General features: G+C 51.7%; 2 protein-coding genes across 3 annotated transcripts in view; one reads left to right on the top strand and one right to left on the bottom strand.

The window, feature by feature from the left end:
* The window catches only part of uba5 (ubiquitin-like modifier activating enzyme 5), an 8,061-nt gene extending 160 nt beyond the window's left edge, over positions 1–7,901 (top strand). The window contains exons 2-12 of the mRNA XM_079754742.1: positions 458–503; positions 589–678; positions 870–979; positions 2,038–2,124; positions 2,343–2,427; positions 3,105–3,209; positions 3,778–3,905; positions 4,141–4,276; positions 5,272–5,347; positions 5,447–5,556; positions 6,144–7,901. Coding sequence (XP_079610868.1) covers positions 458–503; positions 589–678; positions 870–979; positions 2,038–2,124; positions 2,343–2,427; positions 3,105–3,209; positions 3,778–3,905; positions 4,141–4,276; positions 5,272–5,347; positions 5,447–5,556; positions 6,144–6,221 — 1,051 coding nt within the window. The 3' untranslated portion in view covers positions 6,222–7,901. The remainder of the gene's footprint in view (positions 1–457; positions 504–588; positions 679–869; positions 980–2,037; positions 2,125–2,342; positions 2,428–3,104; positions 3,210–3,777; positions 3,906–4,140; positions 4,277–5,271; positions 5,348–5,446; positions 5,557–6,143) is intronic.
* Positions 7,902–7,979: 78 nt separating this feature from the next.
* Positions 7,980–25,000, bottom strand: part of nphp3 (nephronophthisis 3) — a 21,813-nt gene continuing 4,792 nt past the window's right edge. The window contains exons 7-28 of one of the 2 annotated variants that reach the window (XM_079754740.1): positions 23,429–23,589; positions 23,174–23,330; positions 22,284–22,358; positions 21,998–22,165; positions 20,478–20,581; positions 20,289–20,403; positions 19,727–19,870; positions 19,551–19,648; positions 19,212–19,314; positions 18,486–18,568; positions 17,597–17,735; positions 17,035–17,199; positions 16,640–16,734; positions 16,045–16,167; positions 15,326–15,515; positions 11,999–12,240; positions 11,806–11,881; positions 11,454–11,581; positions 10,626–10,866; positions 9,018–9,143; positions 8,487–8,602; positions 7,980–8,159 (exon numbers count right to left, since the gene is read on the bottom strand). In XM_079754740.1, coding sequence (XP_079610866.1) covers positions 7,991–8,159; positions 8,487–8,602; positions 9,018–9,143; positions 10,626–10,866; positions 11,454–11,581; positions 11,806–11,881; positions 11,999–12,240; positions 15,326–15,515; positions 16,045–16,167; positions 16,640–16,734; positions 17,035–17,199; positions 17,597–17,735; positions 18,486–18,568; positions 19,212–19,314; positions 19,551–19,648; positions 19,727–19,870; positions 20,289–20,403; positions 20,478–20,581; positions 21,998–22,165; positions 22,284–22,358; positions 23,174–23,330; positions 23,429–23,589 — 3,018 coding nt within the window. In that variant the 3' untranslated portion in view covers positions 7,980–7,990. The remainder of the gene's footprint in view (positions 8,160–8,486; positions 8,603–9,017; positions 9,144–10,625; positions 10,867–11,453; positions 11,582–11,805; positions 11,882–11,998; positions 12,241–15,325; positions 15,516–16,044; positions 16,168–16,639; positions 16,735–17,034; positions 17,200–17,596; positions 17,736–18,485; positions 18,569–19,211; positions 19,315–19,550; positions 19,649–19,726; positions 19,871–20,288; positions 20,404–20,477; positions 20,582–21,997; positions 22,166–22,283; positions 22,359–23,173; positions 23,331–23,428; positions 23,590–25,000) is intronic. The other variant, XM_079754739.1, reaches the window with a different exon arrangement.

The raw sequence follows: 25,000 nt of genomic DNA, 5'->3' as shown, positions 1-25,000 counted from the left end.
CTCCCGTCTGGTCTCAGACTCCAACCCCTACTGGTACACTCCCGTCTGGTCTCAGACTCCAACCCCTACTGGTACACTCCCGTCTGGTATCAGACTCAGGATGTTGGCCCTCCTGTGGAGGTCCTCGTTGGGGTTTGTTTATCTCAGGAGGTAAAGCGGGTTGGTTTGTAACTGGGAGGTTGCTAGTTCGGTCCCCGGCTCCTCCTAGCTTAGTGTCGAGGTGTCCCTGAGCAAGACACCTCAGCCTCAACTGCTGGCTGTCGCCTTGGATTGTTGACTCCGCCGTCTGTGTGTGAATGTGTGTATGCACCATTGTAGGTCGCTTTGGATAACAGTGTCTGCTAAATGCTCTAAAATGTAAATGTTAAAACGGAGTCAGATGTGACATCCGATGTGACATCCGATTTCAGGCCTGATGTCTACAGTGGATGTTAAACACACTGTATTTGTTTTCCAGTCGCCTGATGGCTCTGAAGAGGATGGGCATCGTGCAGGACTATGAGGTACCGAAGCCGGCCGTCGTTTTTGTTCAACCATTTATCTCTCCCCCCTCAGTTATTCATTACCCTGACATCTTCACGTGTTCAGAAAATCCGGAGCTACACGGTTGCTGTGGTGGGCGTGGGCGGAGTTGGCAGCGTCACGGCGGAGATGCTCACCCGGTGTGGCATCGGTAAGGTAATGACACCCATAACCTGATCGGTAACGACACCTGTGAACTACGGGCCCTATACTGCAGCTGCAGTCCTCGGTGTAGGGCGCAGTCTGTAGTGTGTAGGGTGCAGTGTGTAGTGTGTAGTGTGTTGGGTGCAGTGTGTAGGGTGCAGTGTGTAGTGCGTTGGTCTGACGGTCTCTCCTCTTGGCCACAGCTGCTGCTGTTCGACTACGACCGCGTGGAGCTTGCCAACATGAACCGACTGTTCTTCCAGCCGCACCAGGCTGGCATGAGCAAAGTGGAGGCCGCTGAACACACACTCAGGTACCCCGTCACTGCTCATGCTACTCATGTGGTCAACACTGTTAAGAGCATGTAATTAAAGTGGGTCCTCACAGTTAGGATCGTGTTATTCATGTCATCACCACTGATAGGATCATGTTATTCATGTGGTCCTCACAGTTAGGATCATGTTATTCATGTCATCATCACTGTTAGGATCATGTTATTCATGTGGTCCTCACAGTTAGGATCATGTTATTCATGTCATCATCACTGTTAGGATCATGTTATTCATGTGGTCCTCCCAGTTAGGATCATGTTATTCATGTCATCACCACTGATAGGATCATGTTATTTATGTGGTCCTCACAGTTAGGATCATGTTATTCATGTCATCACCACTGATAGGATCATGTTATTCATGTGGCCATCACTGTTCATGTTATTCATGTGGTCATCACTGTTCATCTTGTTATTCATGTGGTCATCACTGTGCATGTTAATCATGTGGTCATCACTGTTAGGATCACGTTGACTGGTCATCACTGTTCATCATGTTATTCATGCTACAATGGACCTGTGTTCATCTAGCTGTTAGATTGTGTTAGAGGCTGTATCCTTGTTGCTTTAGAGGCTGTATCCTTGATGCATTAGAGGCTGTATCCTTAATGCATTAGAGGCTGTATCCTTCAGGCTTTAGAGGCTGTATCATTGAGGTTTTATAGGCTCTATCCTTGAGCCTTTAGAGGCTGTATCATTGAGGAGTTAGAGGCTGTATCCTTGAGGCTTTAGAGGCTATATCCTTGAGCCTTAAGAGGCTGTATCCTTGAGGGTTTAGAGGCTGTATCTTTGAGGCTTTAGAGGCTATATCCTTGAGCCTTTAGAGGCTGTATCCTTCAGGCTTTAGAGGCTGTATCCTTGAGCCTTTAGAGGCTGTATCCTTGAGGGTTTAGAGGCTGTATCCTTGAGCCTTTAGAGGCTGTATCCTTGAGGCTTTAGAGGCTGTATCCTTGAGCCTTTAGAGGCTGCATCCTTGAGGGTTTAGAGGCTGTATCCTTGCGTTGCGGTCTCGTTCTGAGGTTCCCTCTCCTCTCTCACAGGAACATCAACCCAGACGTGACCTTCGAGACCCACGACTACAACATCACCACCCTGGACAACTTCAACCACTTCATGGAGCGAATCAGGTACAGTCACGCCCCCTGACACACCTCGGCCCCGCCCCCCAAGGGGCTGAGTGTGTGTGTGTGTGTGTGTTGGAAGGTGAGGGGTTAGTGGGTGAATGACAGGTGTGTTTGTGTGTTGGAGGGTGGTTGAAAGGTGAGGAGGGGTGAGAGGGTGACGGGTGAATAACGTATGTGTGTGTGTGTGTGTGCGTGCGTGTGTGTGTGTGTGTGTGTTTCAGTCATGGGGGACTGGAGGAGGGCTCCCCCGTTGACCTGATTCTGAGCTGCGTGGACAACTTTGAGGCCCGGATAGCCATCAACACGGTCCGTCGATCAATATCTCATGGATCAATACATCTTAGATCAATGCCTCATCAATAGCTCATAGATCAATACCTCATAGATAGATACGTCATAGATCAATAGCTCATCAATAGCTCATATATCAATAGCTCATCAATACATGATAGATCAATACCTCATAGATCAAAACATCATAGATCAATACCTAATAGATCAATAGCTCATCATTTCATGATAGATCAATACCTAATAGATCAATAGCTCATCAATACATCATAGATCAATAGCTCATAGATCAATAGCTCATAGATCAATACCTCATAGATCAATACATCATAGATCAATAGCTCATAGATCAATAGCTCATAGATCAATAGCTCATAGATCAATACCTCATAGATCAATACATCATAGATCAATAGCTCATAGATCAATAGCTCATAGATCAATAGCTCATAGATCAATACCTAATAGATCAATAGCTCATCAATACATCAAAGATCAATACCTCATAGATCAATACCTCATAGATCAATACATGATAGATCAATACCTAATAGATCAATAGCCCATCAATACATCATAGATCAAAGGCTCACAGATAGACCCGTCATCGATAGTTGTATTACGTTGTATGCATACATGTTATCCATGTTGTGACACATGTACCACTGCATGCTGTTGTGTGTCTGTGACAGGCGTGTAACGAGCTGGGCCAGGTCTGGATGGAGTCAGGCGTCAGTGAGAACGCCGTGTCGGGACACATCCAGCTCATCATCCCCGGGGAGACCGCCTGCTTCTCCGTACGCACGCACACACAGATAGACACGTACAGACACACACACAAAGATACTGACACACACAGACACACACCCTGCACGCATGCACGCACACACCACGAACGCACACACACATATACACAGATGCACTCACACACACACACACACACACACACACACACGCGCGCACGTATACATCAATAAACACACACACACACACATACACAAACACACACACACACATATACACACATACACAGACACAGATACGCACACACAAAACGACACAGACGCAGATACGAAAACACACACACAGACACCGACGCACACAGACGCTCTCACAGACACACACACGCATCACACACTTACAGACGCACACACAGATTTACGAGCACACAAACGCACTCACACAAACATAGACACACACACTCACACATAGACACACACACACACTCACACAAACATAGACACACACACTCTACACTGATCCCGTTATGAAATATATGTTCGCTATGAAACCTTGTTACCAGTTGTATGAGTGTGTGGCTGTCCTGACCCCTGACCCTTGACACCGTGCCCCCTGCTGTGACAGTGCGCCCCCCCCCTGGTGGTGGCGGCCAACATCGACGAGAAGACCCTGAAGAGGGAGGGGGTGTGTGCGGCCAGCCTGCCTACCACCATGGGCGTGGTCGCCGGCATCCTGGTGCAGAACGTACTCAAGTGAGCCTTCATCATCATCATCATCATTCAGCTATCATCATTCATCCGATATCTATCATTTATCTTTAATGTATCGATCATTGATGTATCATTTAAGCATTCAAGTATAATTTATCTACAAATATTTATCGATCCTTTATCAATAATCGATCTTATCATTTATCTATCTTTCTGCCATTTATTTCTCATTCATCGTGTGTGTGTGTGTGTGTGTGCGCGCGCGCCCCCACCCCAGGTACCTGCTGAAATTCGGCGTGGTGAGCCACTACCTGGGCTACAACGCCATGCAGGACTTCTTCCCCAAGATGTCCATGAGGCCGAACCCCCACTGCGACCACAGCCACTGCAGGAGGCAGCAGGCCGAGTACCAGGTGGGCTGAGACCGGTTCACACCGGTTCACACTGGTCACTCATCTAGCAGACACTTTCATTAGAGACAGGTCATTAAGGAGCAGGTTAGGTTAGACAGAACAGAGACAGGTCATTAAGGAGCAGGTAGGAGTTGGACAGTACAGAGACGGGTAGGGGTTAGACTGTACAGAGGCAGGTCGTTAAGGAGCAGGTAGGGGTTAGACAGTACAGAGACAGGTCATTAAGGAGAAGGTAGGGTTTAGACCAGGGGTCTCAAACTCAACTTACCTGGGGGCCGCTGGAGGTAGAGTCTGGGTCAGGCTGGGCCACATCAAGTATTCCACAAAAAAAAGTAGCACAACTGACCCAATCTAAGTTAATGATCGGGCTATAATTAGATCACGTTGGCTATGTAATCGCAGGGGACATTCATAGCGGTTGGTGGAAACCCGGACATTTTAGCGTCCTTTGGCTTTTGTCGGGACTCAGGACACTCAACTCAAAATTGGGACTGTCCCGGCAAAACCGGGACATTTGGTCACCCTATCACAAGTGATAAAAAGGCGTGGCAAGCGACTCAGCAAACTGTGCGTTTGACAACAATGCGCGGGCCGCACTAACACTAAACTTTGATGTCAAGTAGGGGCGCACAAAATATCATCCCGCGGGCCTCAATTGGCCCCCGGGCCGCGAGTTTGAGACCCCTGGGTTAGACAGGCCATTAAGGAGCAGGTAGGGGTTAGACAGTACAGAGACAGGTCATTAAGGAGCAGGTTACGTTGGACAGTACAGAGACAGGTCATTAAGGAGGAGGTAGGGTTTAGACAGTACAGAGGTAGGTCATTAAGGAGCAGGTAGGGGTTAAACAGTACAGAGACAGGTCATTAAGGAGCAGGTAGGGGTTAGACAGTACAGAGACAGGTCATTAAGGAGCAGGTAGGGGTTAGACAGTACAGAGACAGGTCACTGTGTATTTTAGTTTAAGGGAGTAATGTGTGTGTGTGTGTGTCTGTAGAGGAGGGAGGCGGAGCAGCCAAGAGAGGAGGTGGTGGAGGTCGAGGAGGAGGTCGTCCATGAGGAGAACGACTGGGGTATTTATAATCATGTACCATAACATATATAATACACCTTCATAATAATATATTTTTATATACTACAAACCATAAAAATTGTTGCGTGCATGTGTGCAGGTATCGAGGTGGTGTCGGAGGTGACGGAGGAGGAGCTGAAGGAGTCCTCTGGGCCCGTCCCAGATCTCCCAGAAGGCATCACTGTAGCCTACACCCTTCCTGCTCAGAAGGTCAGGGTGCTGCTGAACCTCCTCACAATGCTTCAGCATCCTGCTGGCTTTAACCGGCTTGGTTTTGGTTCCTCCGGATTCAGGATCGTGCTTTAGGTCTAAGCTGCTTGTTTTAAGATGCTTGGTTTTGGTTCCTCAGGATTCATAATCTCTTTAGGTCTGAGCTGCTTGTTTTAAGATGCTTGGTTTTCGTTCCTCGGGATTCATAGTCATGCTTCGGATTTAAGCTGCTTGGTTGGGTTCCTCAGGGTTGATAAACCTGCTTAATGTTGAAGCTGCTTTGTTTAAACTGCTTTGTTGGGTTCCTCAGGATTTATAATGATGCTTGAGGTTTAAGCTGCTTGGTTTAAACTGCTTTGGCGGGTTCCTCAGGATTCATAATGGTGCTTTAGGTTTAAGCTGCTTGGTCTAAGCTGCTTGGTTTAGGCGGCTTGGTTTGGGTTCATCAGGATTCATTATCGTGCTTGAGCTTTAAGCTGCTTAGGTTAAACTGCTCCGTTGGGTTCCTCAGTATTCACAACGGTGCTTGAGGTTTAAGCTGCTTGTTTTAAACTGCTCGTTTTAAACTGCTGCGTTGGATTCCTCAGGATTCGGCTGAAGGGGCGATGGTGCAGGAGACGGAGGAGAGCCTGGAGGAGCTGATGGCCCGCATGAAGCAGATCTGAAGCTAGCCGCTAGAAGCTAACGGCTAGCTGCTAGCATCGACCACCCCTTCCTGACCCCCAGGAGCATGCCCATTGCTAACCTTGTTTTATTTCATTTCCCCAGAAAGCCCACAGCACTTCTAGAGAAATGTCGTCTCGAAGCAGCTTTTGCTGAGCTACTAGCATCGTCCATTATGAGTTCCAGCAGAGCTAAACCCATTAACATGATACAGGTAACATATACGTGCTGTAGAGTCTTAATACTAATATCATAAACTCTGTTAAGTGCTTTGTTCATGGAGATCTCTTCTGTAACATCACATCATCAAACGTCTTTCAATAAAATATTTATTTGATGGAACAAGTTTCCAAACTGCATATACATTTTATACACGATGGATCCTTTAATATAAAACCATGATCACATATGACTTATCATAGAGTAACAATATAAAACTGTACCATAATAGTGAAGCTAATGTGGCACTTCAAACATGATTCATAATAAAAGGAAGACAGTTTATTTGGCATGAGGCAGTGAAGCCCAGAGACTAGCAGCGCACCTCCCTGAACAAAGAACACTGAATAGTGCAGACTGCAGTGAGTACTGGGAACAGAGCGGACACAACCAGCTGCTGAACACCCTGGTGATCCATCCACTACTAATTATTTTAGTTCCTTCTGTAGGTTAATTACCTCGCAGTCACTTCAGTCTTTCCTTTCCGTTAGTTACTAGTTACTTAATAGGTACCTCTCAGTCTGGCCATTCAGTACTAATACTTTATAATTCAGTTACCTCTGTCAGTCTTTTCAGTTAGTTACTTTAGTTACTCGTTAATTTAAAGGTCAGTTTCTTCATTCAGTCCATTCTGTACAAGTTACTCTATCGGTCAGTTACTTCATTCAGTCCATTCTGTACAAGTTACTTTATAGGTCAGTTGCTTCATTCAGTCCATTATGTACTAGTTACTTTATTAGGTCAGTTACTCTAGTTACTTCTGAAGGTTGAAGGGGGGGGGGGGAGAGGAGCCACGCAGTTCTGTCGTGTGTAACGTCTGCGCTCACAGTTTAAGGTCGGACGCTTTGCATTGACATCTTTATCTGTACATTCATACTCTACTTATACTATACTGGAGGGTTAAGTTATTTCCCTTCCTGTGAGGACAAACTAGAAATGTTTTAACAAAATAAAAGTCTTTGGACACTCAAGGCCTCTCCTCAGTTGTCTTAAGTACGGCCACACTGAACGCGTTACGCGCGTTAGAGGTGTAGAAAATCTGCATTTTTGCAGATTTTTTGCAGGTAAACGGGAGGCTCACCATCAAGGGGAACCATTGATTTAGGCGCGTAGATGCGTTACACGTGCTAAAGCAGCGCGTTAGGCGTGTTAGACGCGTTTTACGCACCTAAATAACGCACCAACGCAACTACAACAAATACAGCACAGCGATGGTGGTGATCTCAGCCATGTTTGTGGAGCAAAAGAAAAGTAGCGGGGGAAAATAAGTTTTGGGCGGGCTCATCTAGCTGCGTAGGCGCGTTGAACCATCTTTGTGACACACGATCAAGCGGCAGGTTAGGCGCGTTACACGCGTAATCCTACGCGCGTAATCCTACGCGCGTAACGCGTTCAGTGTGGCCGTACCTTTACAGTGAAGGTGTCTGATCAAAATACTTAATGTAGGCGGTATTGATGCGAGACGCTCCTGCAGGCAGTGATGTTCACCATGGACAGAGAAGGTTAAGGTCTTCAATAAGCTTGTTCATCCCGTCTCCGCCCCCTCTAGTGTTCACCTGGGGGTCTGGGGGATGAGGGCGGGGCCTCTGAGGCTGAACGTGTCCCCATTGGAGGAGTGGCGTGAAGGGGCGGTCCCACACACCAGCGATGGCTCCGCCTCCTTGATCTCCATGGCCCGCTTGTAGAGTTCTGCAGCTTTCTCAAAGTCCCCCTCCTCGTAGCTGGAGAGAGAGAGAGAGAGAGAGAGAGGGGAGAGAGAGAGAGGGGGGGGAAGAGGAGAGAGAGGGGGAAGAGGAGAGAGATAGAGAGAGAGGAGAGAGAGAGAGGGGAAGAGATAAGGAGAGGAGGGAGGAGAGAGAGAGAGAGGAGGGGGAAGAGGAGAGAGAGAGAGAAGGAGAGGAGGGAGGAGAGAGAGAGAAAGTGGAAAGCGGGGAGAGGTGAGAGGAGAGAGAAGAGGAAGGAAAGAGGAGAGGGGGGTTAGGTGGGGTCTGATGTTCCTAGTCCAGGGTTCTAGAAGGTTCTAGCGGGTGTAAGAAGGCTGGTTCTACCTGAGGACGGCCAGGTTCTTGAGGGTCTCTCCGACGCGGGGGTGGGAGGGGCCTAGCGTGTCTTCATAGACCCGGAGCGCCCGCTGGTACAGAGGGAGAGCCTCCTCGTGCTTCTTCTGGAACCAGGGAACATACCAGGTTGTACCAGGAACCAGTCCCCATTACACCCAGACCATAGCCAGTACCCTGTTACACCCAGACCATAGCCAGTACCCTGTCACACCCAGACCATAGCCAGTACCCTGTTACACCCAGACCATAGCCAGTACCCTGTTACACCCAGACCATAGACAGTACCCTGTTATACCCAGACCATAGACAGTACCCTGTTACACCCAGGCCCTACCCTATACCCATTATACCCAGTACCCTGTTTAACCCAGACCAAAGCCAGTACTCTGTTACGCCCAGACAATATCCATACCCCTATCAGTGTTAGCATGCTGTCAGTGTAAGCTGAGTGTGTTAGCATGGCATCAGTGCTAGCATGCTGTCAGTGTTAGCAGTGTGTTAGCATGGTAGCCGTCTCACCAGCTGGCAGTAGATGACGGCCAGGTTGACCAGCGCCGTGGCAACGCTGGGGTGTTTTGCCCCGAAGCTCTTCTGTCTGATGTCCAGAGCTAGCTCGTAGAGGGGGACCGCCTTCTCTAGCTTACCCTGGAACACACACACACACACACACACACACACACACACACACACACACACACACACACACACACACACACACACACACACACACACACACACTTTTACAAAGGTGTCTCCTACCCTGCGTATGTAGTTTGAGGGTGTGTAAATTATATACTGTATATATATCGGTAGATGGATAGAGAGATGGAAAGAGATAGATAGATAGATATACATCAAGAGAGACAGAAAGAGAGAAAGGTAGATGTATATATATATATAGATGTATATACTGTATTAAGATTTTGATTTAGATGTATAAAATTGTCAATGGATGGATATATTAAGATGTATAGCTGTATAGAGTGAGATGTTAATAGCTGTATTTAGTTGTATATACGTAACATAGTGAGATATATAGCAGTATATAGTTGTACATACATGATATAGTGAGATGTTTAGCTGTATATATGTTTATACGTGATGAAGAGAGATGTATAGCTGTATATAGTTGTATATACGTGATATAGTGAGACGTATAGCTGTATATATGTTTATACGTGATGAAGAGAGATGTAGAGCTGTATTTAGTTGTATATACGTGATATACAGACGTATAGCTGTATATAGTTGTATATACGATATATAGTGAGACGTATAGCTGTATATAGTTGTATATACGTGATATAGTGAAACGTATAGCTGTATATAGTTGTATATCCGTGATATAGTGAGACGTATAGCTGTATATAGTTGTATATCCGTGATATAGTGAGACGTATAGCTGTATATAGTTGTATATCCGTGATATAGTGAGACGTATAGCTGTATATAGTTGTATATCCGTGATATAGTGAGACGTATAGCTGTATATAGTTGTATATCCGTGATATAGTGAGACGTATAGCTGTATATAGTTGTATATACGTGATATAGTGAGACGTATAGCTGTATATATGTATATACGTGATATAGTGAGACGTATAGCTGTATATAGTTGTATATCCGTGATATAGTGAGACGTATAGCTGTATATAGTTGTATATCCGTGATATAGTGAGACGTATAGCTGTATATAGTTGTATGTCCGTGATATAGTGAGACGTATAGCTGTATATAGTTGTATATCCGTGATATAGTGAGACGTATTGCTGTATATAGTTGTTTATCCGTGATATAGTGAGACGTATAGCTGTATATAGTTGTATGTCCGTGATATAGTGAGACGTATAGCTGTATATAGTTGTATGTCCGTGATATAGTGAGACGTATAGCTGTATATAGTTGTATGTCCGTGATATAGTGAGACGTATAGCTGTATATAGTTGTATATCCGTGATATAGTGAGACGTATAGCTGTATATAGTTGTATATCCGTGATATAGTGAGACGTATTGCTGTATATAGTTGTTTATCCGTGATATAGTGAGACGTATAGCTGTATATAGTTGTATATACGTGATATAGTGAGACGTATAGCTGTATATTGCAGTATTTAGCCATCCCCACCCTGCGCTTGTAGAGCATGGCCAGGTGCTTTAGGGTGTAGGCCAGGGAGGGGTGGTCCGGGGACAGGGCGGCCTTGCGCAGCTCCAGGGCCCTCTGGTAGAGGTCCTCGGCCGCCTGGTACTCCCGCCGCTCGCTGTGCAGCGCCGCCAGGTTGTTGAGCGACTGGGCGCAGTCCGGGTGCTCCGGGCCCAGCACCCGCTGACGCATCTCCAGGGAGCGGCTCAGGAAGCCCCGCGCCGCCCTGGGGGAAGCACAGCATTAGCAACCAGTTGGCAAACAGCTAGCCTTGCGCTACCCTGGGGGTTAGCGCAACGTTAGCAAACAGCTATCCCCATACTGCTCTTGCGGTTAGCACACCATTAGCATACCGTTAGCAAACCAGCAGCACTCAGTCAGCACAATGTTAGCAAACAGCTAGCCCCGCACTGCCCTTGGGGTTAGCACACAGTTAGCAAACAGCTAGCCCCGCACTGCCCTTGGGGTTAGCGCACAGTTAGCAAACAGCTAGCCCCGCACTGCCCTTGGGGTTAGCACACAGTTAGCAAACAGCTAGCCCCGCACTGCCCTGGCAGTTAGCACAACATTAGCACACCGTTAGCGCACAGCTAGAACTCAGTGGGTAGTATATGGTATATTTAGTATATATATAGTGAAGTCGGACTCCAGGTTGTATGTATATATTATATATAGTGTATATATTATGTATATAGTCTCTACATACTCCAGGTTCTGCAGGTGGTACAGCACCCCCAGCTCGTTCAGGGTCTCTGTACACTATGTATATATTATAAATATAGTGTATATATTATGTATATAGTCTCTACATACTCCAGGTTGTTCTGCAGGTAGTAAAGCACCCCCAGCTCGTTCAGGGTCTTGGCGCAGTCGGCCGAGTCGTTCCCCAGGGTCAGCTCCTCCAGCTGGAGGGCCCTGCGTCTCAGGAGGGTGAACCCGTACTGTCAGACAGGAGAGAGAGACAGGTGAGAGAGAGACACGTGAGAGAGAGAGAGAAAGGTAAGAGAGAGCCAGGTAAGAGAGAGAGAGAGAGAGAGAGAGAGAGAGAGAGGTAAGAGAGACAGGTAAGAGAGAGAGACAGATAGACACAGACACAGAGACAGACTATGCTAAGATAACAATGAATGTCTGTCTGCATGTATGTCTGTCCGTCCGCCCGTCTCACCATGTGTCCCTTCTGGTGGGCCGTCTTCTGTCGTATCCTGACGGACCTCTTACGGAGCTTCTCCGCTTCCTCGTACCTGACGGCAGAGACAGCGTTACACTAAACACACAATCACACTCGTGACTTTAGGTGTCTCTTTGGGTGTCCCCAAGGGTGTCCCCCAGGGTGCCGGTACGGAGGGGGCGCCCCTCACTTGTTCTGTTTCTGGTAGAGCACGGCGAGGGCCTCCAGCTCGCGGGCCACGCTGGCGTGCTCGCCGCCGTAGGCGTTCTCGCTGATCTGCAGCGCCTGGCGGTACAGCTGCTCCGCGCCCTCGTACTTCCTCCAGTGCACGTAGACGCCGGCCAGCTGGTGCAGCGAGCGTGCCACGCTGGGGTGGTCCGGGTCCAGGGCCGTCTCCCGGATCTCCAGGGACCGCTGCAGGGGGGCCACGGCCTGGGGGGGGGGGGGGGAAGTACTGCCTTAGAGGGGCTGATACCTACAGGAACTAGAGCCTGAGAGGGGCTGATACCTACAGGAACTAGAGCCTGAGAGGGGCTAATACCTACAGGAACTAGAGCCTGAGAGGGGCTGATACCTACAGGAACTAGAGCCTGAGAGGGGCTAATACCTACAGGAACTAGAGCCTTAGAGGGGCTAATACCTACAGGAACTAGAGCCTGAGAGGGGCTGATACCTACAGGAACTAGAGCCTGAGAGGGGCTGATACCTACAGGAACTAGAGCCTGAGAGGGGCTGATACCTACAGGAACTAGAGCCTGAGAGGGGCTGATACCTACAGGAACTAGAGCCTGAGAGGGGCTGATACCTACAGGAACTAGAGCCTGAGAGGGGCTGATACCTACAGGAACTAGAGCCTGAGAGGGGCTGATACCTACAGGAACTAGAGCCTGAGAGGGGCTGATACCTACAGGAACTAGAGCCTTAGAGGGGCTGATACCTACAGGAACTAGAGCCTGAGAGGGGCTGATACCTACAGGAACTAGAGCCTGAGAGGGGCTGATACCGACAGGAACTAGAGCCTGAGAGGGGCTAATACCTACAGGAACTAGAGCCTGAGAGGGGCTGATACCTACAGGAACTAGAGCCTGAGAGGGGCTGATACCTACAGGAACTAGAGCCTGAGAGGGGCTTATACCGACAGGAACTAGAGCCTGAGAGGGGCTGATACCTACAGGAACTAGAGCCTGAGAGGGGCTGATACCTACAGGAACTAGAGCCTGAGAGGGGCTGATACCTACAGGAACTACAGCCTGAGAGGGGCTAATACCTACAGGAACTAGAGCCTGAGAGGGGCTGATACCTACAGGAACTAGAGCCTTAGAGGGGCTGATACCTACAGGAACTAGAGCCTGAGAGGGGCTGATACCTACAGGAACTAGAGCCTGAGAGGGGCTGATACCTACAGGAACTAGAGCCTTAGAGGGGCTAATACCTACAGGAACTAGAGCCTGAGAGGGGCTGATACCTACAGGAACTAGAGCCTGAGAGGGGCTGATACCTACAGGAACTAGAGCCTGAGAGGGGCTAATACCTACAGGAACTAGAGCCTGAGAGGGGCTGATACCTACAGGAACTAGAGCCTGAGAGGGGCTAATACCTACAGGAACTAGAGCCTGAGAGGGGCTTATACCGACAGGAACTAGAGCCTGAGAGGGGCTAATACCTACAGGAACTAGAGCCTGAGAGGGGCTAATACCTACAGGAACTAGAGCCTGAGAGGGGCTGATACCTACAGGAACTAGAGCCTGAGAGGGGCTGATACCTACAGGAACTAGAGCCTGAGAGGGGCTGATACCTACAGGAACTAGAGCCTGAGAGGGGCTGATACCTACAGGAACTAGAGCCTGAGAGGGGCTGATACCTACAGGAACTAGAGCCTGAGAGGGGCTGATACCTACAGGAACTAGAGCCTGAGAGGGGCTAATACCTACAGGAACTAGAGCCTGAGAGGGGCTAATACCTACAGGAACTAGAGCCTGAGAGGGGCTAATACCTACAGGAACTAGAGCCTGAGAGGGGCTGATACCTACAGGAACTAGAGCCTGAGAGGGGCTGATACCTACAGGAACTAGAGCCTGAGAGGGGCTGATACCTACAGGAACTAGAGCCTGAGAGGGGCTAATACCTACAGGAACTAGAGCCTGAGAGGGGCTGATACCTACAGGAACTAGAGCCTGAGAGGGGCTGATACCTACAGGAACTAGAGCCTGAGAGGGGCTGATACCTACAGGAACTAGAGCCTGAGAGGGGCTGATACCTACAGGAACTAGAGCCTGAGAGGGGCTGATACCTACAGGAACTAGAGCCTGAGAGGGGCTGATACCTACAGGAACTAGAGCCTGAGAGGGGCTGATACCTACAGGAACTAGAGCCTGAGAGGGGCTGATACCTACAGGAACTAGAGCCTGAGAGGGGCTGATACCTACAGGAACTAGAGCCTGAGAGGGGCTGATACCTACAGGAACTAGAGCCTGAGAGGGGCTGATACCTACAGGAACTAGAGCCTGAGAGGGGCTGATACCTACAGGAACTAGAGCCTGAGAGGGGCTGATACCTACAGGAACTAGAGCCTGAGAGGGGCTGATACCTACAGGAACTAGAGCCTGAGAGGGGCTGATACCTACAGGAACTAGAGCCTGAGAGGGGCTGATACCTACAGGAACTAGAGCCTGAGAGGGGCTGATACCTACAGGAACTAGAGCCTGAGAGGGGCTGATACCTACAGGAACTAGAGCCTGAGAGGGGCTGATACCTACAGGAACTAGAGCCTGAGAGGGGCTGATACCTACAGGAACTAGAGCCTGAGAGGGGCTGATACCTACAGGAACTAGAGCCTGAGAGGGGCTGATACCTACAGGAACTAGAGCCTGAGAGGGGCTGATACCTACAGGAACTAGAGCCTGAGAGGGGCTGATACCTACAGGAACTAGAGCCTGAGAGGGGCTGATACCTACAGGAACTAGAGCCTGAGAGGGGCTGATACCTACAGGAACTAGAGCCTGAGAGGGGCTAATACCTACAGGAACTAGAGCCTGAGAGGGGCTACAGCCTTAGAGGAGGAGCGGACACCCAGAGGAACTACAGCCAGAAAGGTGCGGACACCAGAGTGGCTACAGCCATAGAGGAGCGGAGAGGAGCTACAGAGAAACCACAGCCTGAGAGGAGCCCAGAGGAACACCCAGAGGAACTCACCTGGCTGACCAGGCCCAGGTCTATGTGGTCTATATCTATAGTAAATGGGGGGGCTGTTCTATATCTATGGTAAACGGGGGGCTGTTCTATATCTATGGTAAACGGGGGGCTGTTCTATATCTATAGTAAACGGTGGGCTGTTCTATATCTATGGTAAACGGGGGGCTGTTCTATATCTATAGTAAACGGTGGGCTGTTCTATATCTATGGTAAACGGGGGTCTCAGCTGGCTGACCAGGCCCAGGTCTATGTGGTCTATAGCTATGGTAAACGGGGGGCTCACCAGGTCTATTTGTTCTATATCTATGCTAGACGGGGGTCTCACCTGGCTGACCAGGCCCAGGTCCCGGAGGAAGCGGCCCAGGGTCTCGTAGAGGCAGGCCAGCCTCCTCATGCTGTCCTCCCCCAGGCAGCTCTGCTCGTACCGCCGCAGGGACTCAAAGTACTGGGCGGCCATGGAGCCGCGGTCCTTCCCCACGCACTGCCAGTAGCACAGCAGCTCCCAGAACCGGCCCCTGGGGGCCAGGGGACACCAGGGTGAGAGACCAGGTTGAGAGACCAGGGTGAGAGACCAGGGTTAGAGACCAGGGTTAGAGACCAGGGTGAGAGACCAGGGTGAGAGACCAGGGTGAGAGACCAGGGGGCCAAGAGAGACCAGGGTTAGAGATCAGGGTTAGGAGACTAGGAGACCAGGGTAGGACTGGAGTTAGGAGACTAGAGGACCAGGGTTAGGAGACTAGGTGGCCAGGGTTAGGAGACTAGGAGACCAGGTTAGGACTGGGGTCAGGAGGCTAGGACGCCAGGGTTAGGAGACTAGGTGGCCAGGGCTAGGAGACTAGGAGGCCGGGGTAGGACTGGGGTTAGGAGACTAGGGGACCAGGGCTAGGAGACTAGGAGGCCGGGGTAGGACTGGGGTTAGGAGACTAGGGGACCAGGGCTAGGAGACTAGGAGGCCGGGGTAGGACTTGGGTTGGGGACTAGGAGGCCGGGGTTGGAGCAGGTCTCCTTGAGGAGGTGTAGAGGAGGCGCAGGAGGAGGAGCTACCTCTTGTAGAGGTCCTGGGACACCAGGAGGTTGAGGAGCACCAGCTGCAGCTTCTCCTTCTCCCCCTGCTGCTGCAGGAGCCAGGGGAGCTCGTCTGCTGTCCTCCAGCACACCTCCTGCTGGCTGCACGCACACACACACACACACACCAGAGACACACACATACACACAAGCACACACACAGACAGACAAAGACACAGACACACCACAGACACACACACACACACACACACACACACCGACACACACACACACACACACAGACACACACACACACCGACACACACACACACACAGACACACACACACACACCGACACACACCCACACACGCACACACACACACCAGAGACACACACATACACACAAGCACACACACAGACAGACAAAGACACAGACACACCACAGACACACACACACACACACACACACCAGCACACACACACACACACAGACACACACACACACACACACACACAAACCAGAGACAGAAACATACACACAGAGACACACACACACACAAAAACACAGTAAGGGTTGCGGGTTCAAATGGTCCCGGGTTAGGTGAAAGGTGAAAGGTCGGGGGTCACCCGTACCTGAGCTTCTGGTTGAAGTAGAGGATGAGTTTGTCTCTGTAAGGAACCGCCCTGTCCCCCCCACTCAGGAACTCCTGCCTGACAGCCTCCCAGGCCTACACACACACACACACACACACACACACACGCGCGCACAGATACACACACACACACTCACACACACGCGCACATACACACGCACACACACGCACGCGCGCACATACACACGCACACGCACACACAGGCGCACACACACACCCATACACACGCATGCAAGTGCACACACACACACACACACACACACACACACACACACACATACACACACACATACCAGAAAAAAGGTAAACATTTGGTTGATTGTCAATGTGATGGAACGGGTAAGTTACCTGTGACAGACTGCACAGGTGAGTTACCTGCAGGTGATGGAAGCGGATCAGTCCGCCGACCAGGGTCAGAATGCGTAGTTTGCTGAGCTGCTGTAGCACAGACGACAGAACAGGAAACTCCAGATCCGGAATCAGCTCCAGGATTTCTGACTCGCTGACTCCGTTCCGGCTGGCCCACACCAGACACAGCATCTGAGACCGTGAAACACCACAGAGATACGTTACCACTGGATCTACGTCACCAGGCATTCTGGATCTACGTAACTGGACATTGTGGATCTATGTCACCAGACGTTCTGGATCTACGTCATCAGACATTGTGGATCTATGTCACCGGACGTTCTGGATCTACGTCATCAGTCATTGTGGATCAATGTCACCGGACGTTCTGGATCTACATCATCAGTCATTGTGGATCTATGTCACCGGACGTTCTGGATCTACGTCATCAGTCATTGTGGATCAATGTCACCGGACGTTCTGGATCTACATCATCAGTCATTGTGGATCAATGTCACCGGACGTTCTGGATCTACATCATCAGTCATTGTGGATCTATGTCACCGGACGTTCTGGATCTACGTGGTACCTCGGTGGTGGTGTGTCGGTCCTGCTGGGAGCTCAGGGAGTCCAGGGTCACCTGGAGGGCCAGGCGGTACAGAGACATGGTGTCCTGGCAGAGGAGACACTGTTCCAGCAGCTTCTCCAGAGTCCAGCGCCCCCTACAGCTGGAGCACAGAACAACACACGGTTCAGAGACTCCCAACACATTGACGGACAAACTTTAAACTATGGATCTCCCAAGGTCTCGATATATAAGAAATCTGGTGAAGTCCCACCATGGCCCCTACCTGGTACATGGGGTCCATACAGAGCCTCTAGGGCAGGGGTCTTAAACTCAACTTACCTGGGGGCCGCTGGAGGTAGAGTCTGGGTCAGGCTGGGCTGCATCAAGTGTTCCACAATAAAAGTAGCACAACTGACCCAATGTAAGTTAATGATCGGGCTGTAATTAGATCACGTTGGCTATGTTATCGCTGACAACAGGGGACATTTCATAGTGGTTGGTGGAAACCGGGACATTTTAGCGTCCTTTAGCTTTTGTCGGGACTCAGAACACCTAAATCAAAATTGGATCAAAACCAGATGTCCCGGCAAAACCGGGACATCTGGTCATCCTATCACAAGTGATAAAAAAGCGTGGCAAGCGTCTCAGCAAGCGAGTTTGAGACCCCTGCTCTAGGGGGTCCATGAGGCTCGTTACAGAGCCTCTAGGGGGTCCATCAGGGTCCATACAGAGCCTCTAGGGGGTCCATCAGGGTCCGTACAGAGCCTGTAGGGGGTCCATCAGGGTCCGTACAGAGCCTCTAGGGGGTCCATCAGGGTCCGTACAGAGCCTGTAGGGGGTCCATCAGGGTCCGTACAGAGCCTGTAGGGGGTCAATCAGGGTCCGTACAGAGCCTGTAGGGGGGACTGACCTGGACAGCAGGCGGGCCAGCAGTGTGACGTACAGAGCGCTGCAGGCGGACGCGGAGCGGCAGTGCTGCTCCAGCCTCTTCTCCTGCAACGCAACCTCCTCACAATCAGCTCCTCCTCAAACCTCCTCTCACCTCCCCGAGACAAGAATCTCTCACACCTCCTCGCGCAACCGCAGTCCCCTCCTTAACCCTGCTCCCACCTCCTCACACCTCCCACCTTCTATTCCCCTTTTCAAACCTCTCCCACCTCCTCTCCACTCCTCACTTCTCCTCTCCGCTCTCCACTCCTTCTCACCTCCTCCTCCCTCCTTCTCCCACCTCCTCTCCACTCTTCCCTCCTTCTCACCTCCTCCTCCCTCCTTCTCCCACCTCCTCTCCACTCCTTCTAACCTCCTCCTCCCTCCTTCACCCACCTCCTCTCCACTCTCCACTCCTTCTAACCTCCTCCTCCCTCCTTCTCCCACCTCCTCTCCACTCCTTCTAACCTCCTCCTCCCTCCTTCTCCCACCACCTCTCCACTCCTCACTTCTCCTCTCCGCTCTCCACTCTTTCTGACCAACCCCCTCCTCCCCTCTTCTCCCACCTCCTCTCCACTCCTTCTCATCTCCTCCTCCCCTCTTCTCCCACCTCCTCTCCACTCCTCACCCCTCCTCTCCACTCTCCTCCCACCTCTTCCTCCCCCCACCTCCTCCTCCCAGGTGAGGAGGCGTTGGTGGAGACACTGACCTGGTCCTTGGACAGCTGGACCTCCAGGTCCTGGAACTCTGAGCCCACCATGCTCCTCACCTCCCTGGGGCTCAGGGGCTCCATGTGGAGGGTGGGCCACAGCCTGGAGACACACACGCACGCACGCAAGCACGCACGCACACACGCACACACACACACACACACACACACACACACACACACACACACACACACACACACACACACGCACACAACCACACACACAGATGTGTCGGGTTAAGGGACTATTTATCGATTGATTGGTTTATCAATTGGTTGACGGGCTGGGTGTTGGTTGCTGATCTTTAACGAGCGGGGTGTTAATTGCAGGTGCGCTACCTCCAGGTGTGCGGGCAGGTCTCCACGTTGACGGACACCACCACCCTGACGTTGACGGGCAGCGGGTCGATCAGCCACTTCATGTGTCTCTCTGCGTTCTGCGGACCCAAGCTGCGTCAGACAGGGAGCCAGCGGAACACTCTACTGCTACCGTGGCGACGCGCCAGGCGACGTACCTGGATCTGGTCGATGGAGTCGATGATGATCATGATGTTGCCGTGGTGACGGGCCGACAGGCGCTCCAGCCATCGAGGGAAGTCCTCCAGGATCTTACTGGGCTCCATGGAGAGACCCGCCACCGACCAGAGGTGCTGCAGCAGCTACAGAGCAACATCCTGGTTACACCTGGTTATACACCTGGTCACACCTGTTCACACCTGCTTACACCTGGTTACACCTGGTTATACACCTGCTTACACCTGCTTACACCTGCTTACACCTGCTTACGCCTGGTCACACCTGGTCACACCTGGTCACTCCTGGTCACTCCTGGGCTCACCCTGTCACACCTGGACTAAACCAAGACATTCTGAATAGACCTGTCAACACCTGGTTGCACCTGGTTTCTCCTGGAGATTCTGATTACACCTGGACTAAACCCAACACGATCAATACAATTGAAGCGGTAGATTCCAGATTAACGTTGGCTGAACCTATACAGTGAGCCCGCACCCGGGGCAAAACCGAGACCTTGTGGTAAACTTGGGGTACTGCTAGTGCCAGGGAGAAAGGGGGCACCTTGACAGTGAGGCGTTTGATGAGCAGAACAGGTTCTGAGCTGGTGGACAGAGGACGGCCCACCAGGTGGTACAGCACCAGGGTGTTGGGGGAGGTCTTCTGCTGCAGTTCAATCCTGACGAGAGACACATTGTGAGCCTTCATAGCCTGGTGACGAACCATCCCAGAGGGGGCGACTCTCCTCCTCACCATTTGGACAGCAGGAGAGACTTGCCAGACCCCGGACCCCCAGAGAGGAGCAGTGGAGGTGTGGGAGGGGGGGCTGCCACCATGTCATTCAGACGATCTAGATACTGAAGAGAGAGAGACATTTAGAGGCTCTAGTTACTGAAGCGAGAGAGACATTTAGAGGCTCTAGTTACTGAAGAGAGAGACATTTAGAGGCTCTAGTTACTGAAGAGAGAGACATTTAGAGGCTCTAGTTACTGAAGAGAGAGAGACATTTAGAGGCTCTAGTTACTGAAGAGAGAGAGACATTTAGAGGCTCTAGTTACTGAAGAGAGAGAGACATTTAGAGGCTCTAGTTACTGAAGAGAGAGAGACATTTAGAGGCTCTAGTTACTGAAGAGAGAGAGACATTTAGAGGCTCTAGTTACTGAAGAGAGAGAGACATTTAGAGGCTCTAGTTACTGAAGAGAGAGAGACATTTAGAGGCTCTAGTTACTGAAGAGAGAGAGACATTTAGAGGCTCTAGTTACTGAAGAGAGAGAGACATTTAGAGGCTCTAGTTACTGAAGAGAGAGAGACATTTAGAGGCTGTAGAAACTGAAGAGAGAGACATTTAGAGGCTCTAGTTACTGAAGAGAGAGAGACATTTAGAGGCTCTAGTTACTGAAGAGAGAGACATTTAGAGGCTCTAGTTACTGAAGAGAGAGAGACATTTAGAGGCTGTAGAAACTGAAGAGAGAGACATTTAGAGGCTCTAGTTACTGAAGAGAGAGAGACATTTAGAGGCTCTAGTTACTGAAGAGAGAGAGACATTTAGAGGCTCTAGTTACTGAAGAGAGAGAGACATTTACAGGCTCTAGTTACTGAAGAGAGAAAGACATTTAGAGGCTGTAGAAACTGAAGAGAGAGAGACATTTAGAGGCTGTAGAAACTGAAGAGAGAGACATTTAGAGGCTCTAGTTACTGAAGAGAGAGAGACATTTAGAGGCTCTAGATACTGAAGAGAGAGAGACATTTAGAGGCTCTAGTTACTGAAGAGAGAGAGACATTTAGAGGCTCTAGTTACTGAAGAGAGAGAAACATTTAGAGGCTCTAGTTACTGAAGAGAGAGAAACATTTAGAGGCTCTAGTTACTGAAGAGAGACATTTAGAGGCTCTAGTTACTGAAGAGAGAGAGACATTTAGAGGCTGTAGAAACTGAAGAGAGAGACATTTAGAGGCTGTAGAAACTGAAGAGAGAGACATTTAGAGGCTCTAGTTACTGAAGAGAGAGAGACATTTAGAGGCTGTAGAAACTGAAGAGAGAGAGACATTTAGACGCTCTAGATACTGAAGAGAGAGAGACATTTAGACGCTCTAAGAGACATTAGACGTCACTGAAGAGAGAGAAATGAAAATGACTAAGAATCATCCAAGTGGTCCAGAGAAGTGTGTACAAGAATGGAAGGGACGGAAGGAGGAGCACCCCTAGAGGAGGACACGGACTCCCCTCTGGAGGAAGAGAATATAGAAGGAGCTCCCGGGGGAGAGACAGGGCTCACCTTCTGCAGGCCCAGCGGGGAGGAGGTGCAGCAGGCCTGCTGGAAGGCCTCACACTGCTCCTGCTCATCGTGGAGGTCCCACAGCACGTCCCCCCAGTCCTCGTCCGCACACTCCTCCGCCCCAGAGTCCTTAGCGTCGCCGTCGGCCCCCTCCAGACCTAACAGCTGCTGGTGGGCCGCAGGGGGACAACGCCTCGTCAGGACCGGGGCGGGGGGTTGGTGTTGAGGGTTTGAGGGTGTGTGCATTGTGGTGTGGTACTGGCTAGAGGGTGTAGAATGTCTCCACCTGTTTGATGACCTTCTCCAGCTGGGAGAAGATCAAGGCCGCTCCTTCCGCCGCGGAGCCGCTGTGGTCCACCACCTGGAGCACACGCAGGTGACGTCATCATGACGTCACCATGACGACCACCATGACGTCAGCAGGATCACCCTCCACAATCACGATGTCACCATGACGACCACCATGACGCCAGTGTGATCACCCTCCACCGTCGTGAAGTCACCATGACGACCACCATGACGCCAGTGTGATCACACTCCACCATCACGACGTCACCATGACGACCACCATGATGTCAGCAGGATCACACTCCACCATCACAATGTCACCATGACGACCAACATGATGTCAGCAGGATCACACTCCACCATCACGACGTCACCATGACGACCCCCATGACGTCAGCAGGATCACCCTCCACCATCACGACGTCACCATGACGACCCCAAATGTAATGTCACCATGACGAACACCCTGACGACAGCGTGATCACCCTCTACCATCACGAGGTTACCATGACGACCACCATGATGTCAGCAGGATCACACTTCACCATCACGATGTCACCATGACGACCACCCTGATGACAGCGTGATCACCCTACACCGTCGTGAAGTCACCATGACGACCCGAATTACGTCAGCACGAATACCATCCACCATCACCACATCACCATGACGACCACCATGACGTCAGCACGTTCACCCTCCACCATCACGACGTCACCATGACGACCACCATGACGTCAGCACGATCACCCTCCACCATCACGACGTCACCATGACGACCACCGTGACGTCAGCACGATCACCCTCCACCATCACGACATCACCATGGCGACCACCATGACGTCACCATGACGACCACCATCACCACCATGAACTCCGCCCCCTCACCTGGACCTTGGCGGCCGTGTCGGCGGCGTTGACCCTCTCCAGCAGCAGTCTGGTGGGCTCCGGAAGGTCCTGCCCCCCGTCAGTACGGAGGTACACCACCAGGGGGCGCCCGTCGGGGTTCCTCACGAACGCCTCCTCCGCGTCCTCCACCGCCGAGCTACGCACACACACACGGGGGGACACGCGGCTGTCAGGACGGCCCCCGGGACGGGGAGGGGCCGTGGCCCCATGAGCCTGTGGGGGCGTGGCCCGCACCTGGAGAGGGACGACTTGAGGAGCAGGACACACACGGAGCTCTTCTCCATCTCCTGCCGGCGCTCCAGGGAGAAGGAGGCGGCGTGCTCCTCGGGGAAGCTGACGTTGAGGTAGAAGTGGCCCCTGGCCTCGCAGAGCCTCTGCAGCCTGCCGGAGTACGTCTGCAACACAGCACACCGCGCCCGTCACCGCCGGTACCTGGGACCACACCCGAACCCACCAGCACCTCCTCCACCAGAACCTCCTCCACCAGAACCCCACCAGCACCTCCTCCACCAGAACCACAGCACCTCCTCCACCAGAACCACACACAGCACCTCCTCCACCAGAACCCACCAGCACCTCCTCCACCAGAACCCACCAGCACCTCCTCCACCAGAACCACAGCACCTCCTCCACCAGAACCCACCAGCACCTCCTCCACCAACACAAACCACAGCACCTCCTCCACCAACACAAACCACAGCACCTCCTCCACCAGAACCACACACAGCACCTCCTCCACCAACACAAACCACAGCACCTCCTCCACCAGAACCCACCAGCACCTCCTCCACCAGAACCACAGCACCTCCTCCACCAGAACCACACACAGCACCTCCTCCACCAGAACCACACACAGCACCTCCTCCACCAGAACCCACCAGCACCTCCTCCACCAGAACCCCACCAGCACCTCCTCCACCAGAACCCACCAGCACCTCCTCCACCAGAACCACACACAGCACCTCCTCCACCAGAACCACACACAGCACCTCCTCCACCAGAACCTCACCAGCACCTCCTCCACCAGAACCACACACAGCACCTCCTCCACCAGAACCACACACAGCACCTCCTCCACCAGAACCCCACCAGCACCTCCTCCACCAGAACCCCACCAGCACCTCCTCCACCAACACAAACCACAGCACCTCCTCCACCAGAACCACACCAGCACCTCCTCCACCAACACAAACCACAGCACCTCCTCCACCAGAACCACACACAGCACCTCCTCCACCAACACAAACCACAGCACCTCCTCCACCAACACAAGGAGGAGGTGGGGAGGGAGGAGGAGAGACCAGGAGATGAGGAGTGAGGTGGAGTGATGAGGAGGGAGGAGGAGATGAGGGAGGAGAGAGGAGGAGGTGGAGAGAGATGACGAGGAGTGAGGAGAAGGAGGAGGTGGAGATAGATGATGAGGAGTGAGGAGGAGGAGGAGGTGCAGGGGGGTGACGGGGAGCAGGAGGCGGTGCAGGGGGGTGACGGGGGAGGAGGAGGTGCAGGGGGGTGACAGGGGGGAGGAGGAGGTGCAGGGGGGTGACGGGGAACAGGAGGAGGTGCAGGGGGGAGGAGGAGGTGCAGGGGGGTGACGGGGAGCAGGAGGAGGTGCAGGGTGGTGGCGGGGAGCAGGAGGAGGTGCAGGGGGGTGGCGGGGAGCAGGAGGAGGTGCAGGGGGGTGGCGGGGAGCAGGAGGAGGTGCAGGGGGGTGGCGGTGAGCAGGAGGAGGTGCAGGGGGGTGGCGGGGAACAGGAGGAGGTGCAGGGGGGAGGAGGAGGTGCAGGGGGGTGACGGGGAGCAGGAGGA

The sequence above is a fragment of the Pollachius pollachius genome, assembly GCF_949987615.1.
Source record: "Pollachius pollachius genome assembly, chromosome: 17".
NCBI classification, from domain to species: Eukaryota; Metazoa; Chordata; class Actinopteri; order Gadiformes; family Gadidae; genus Pollachius; species Pollachius pollachius.
Note: the sequence above shows the minus strand (reverse complement) of the source record. Positions and strands in the feature narration are given on the sequence as shown.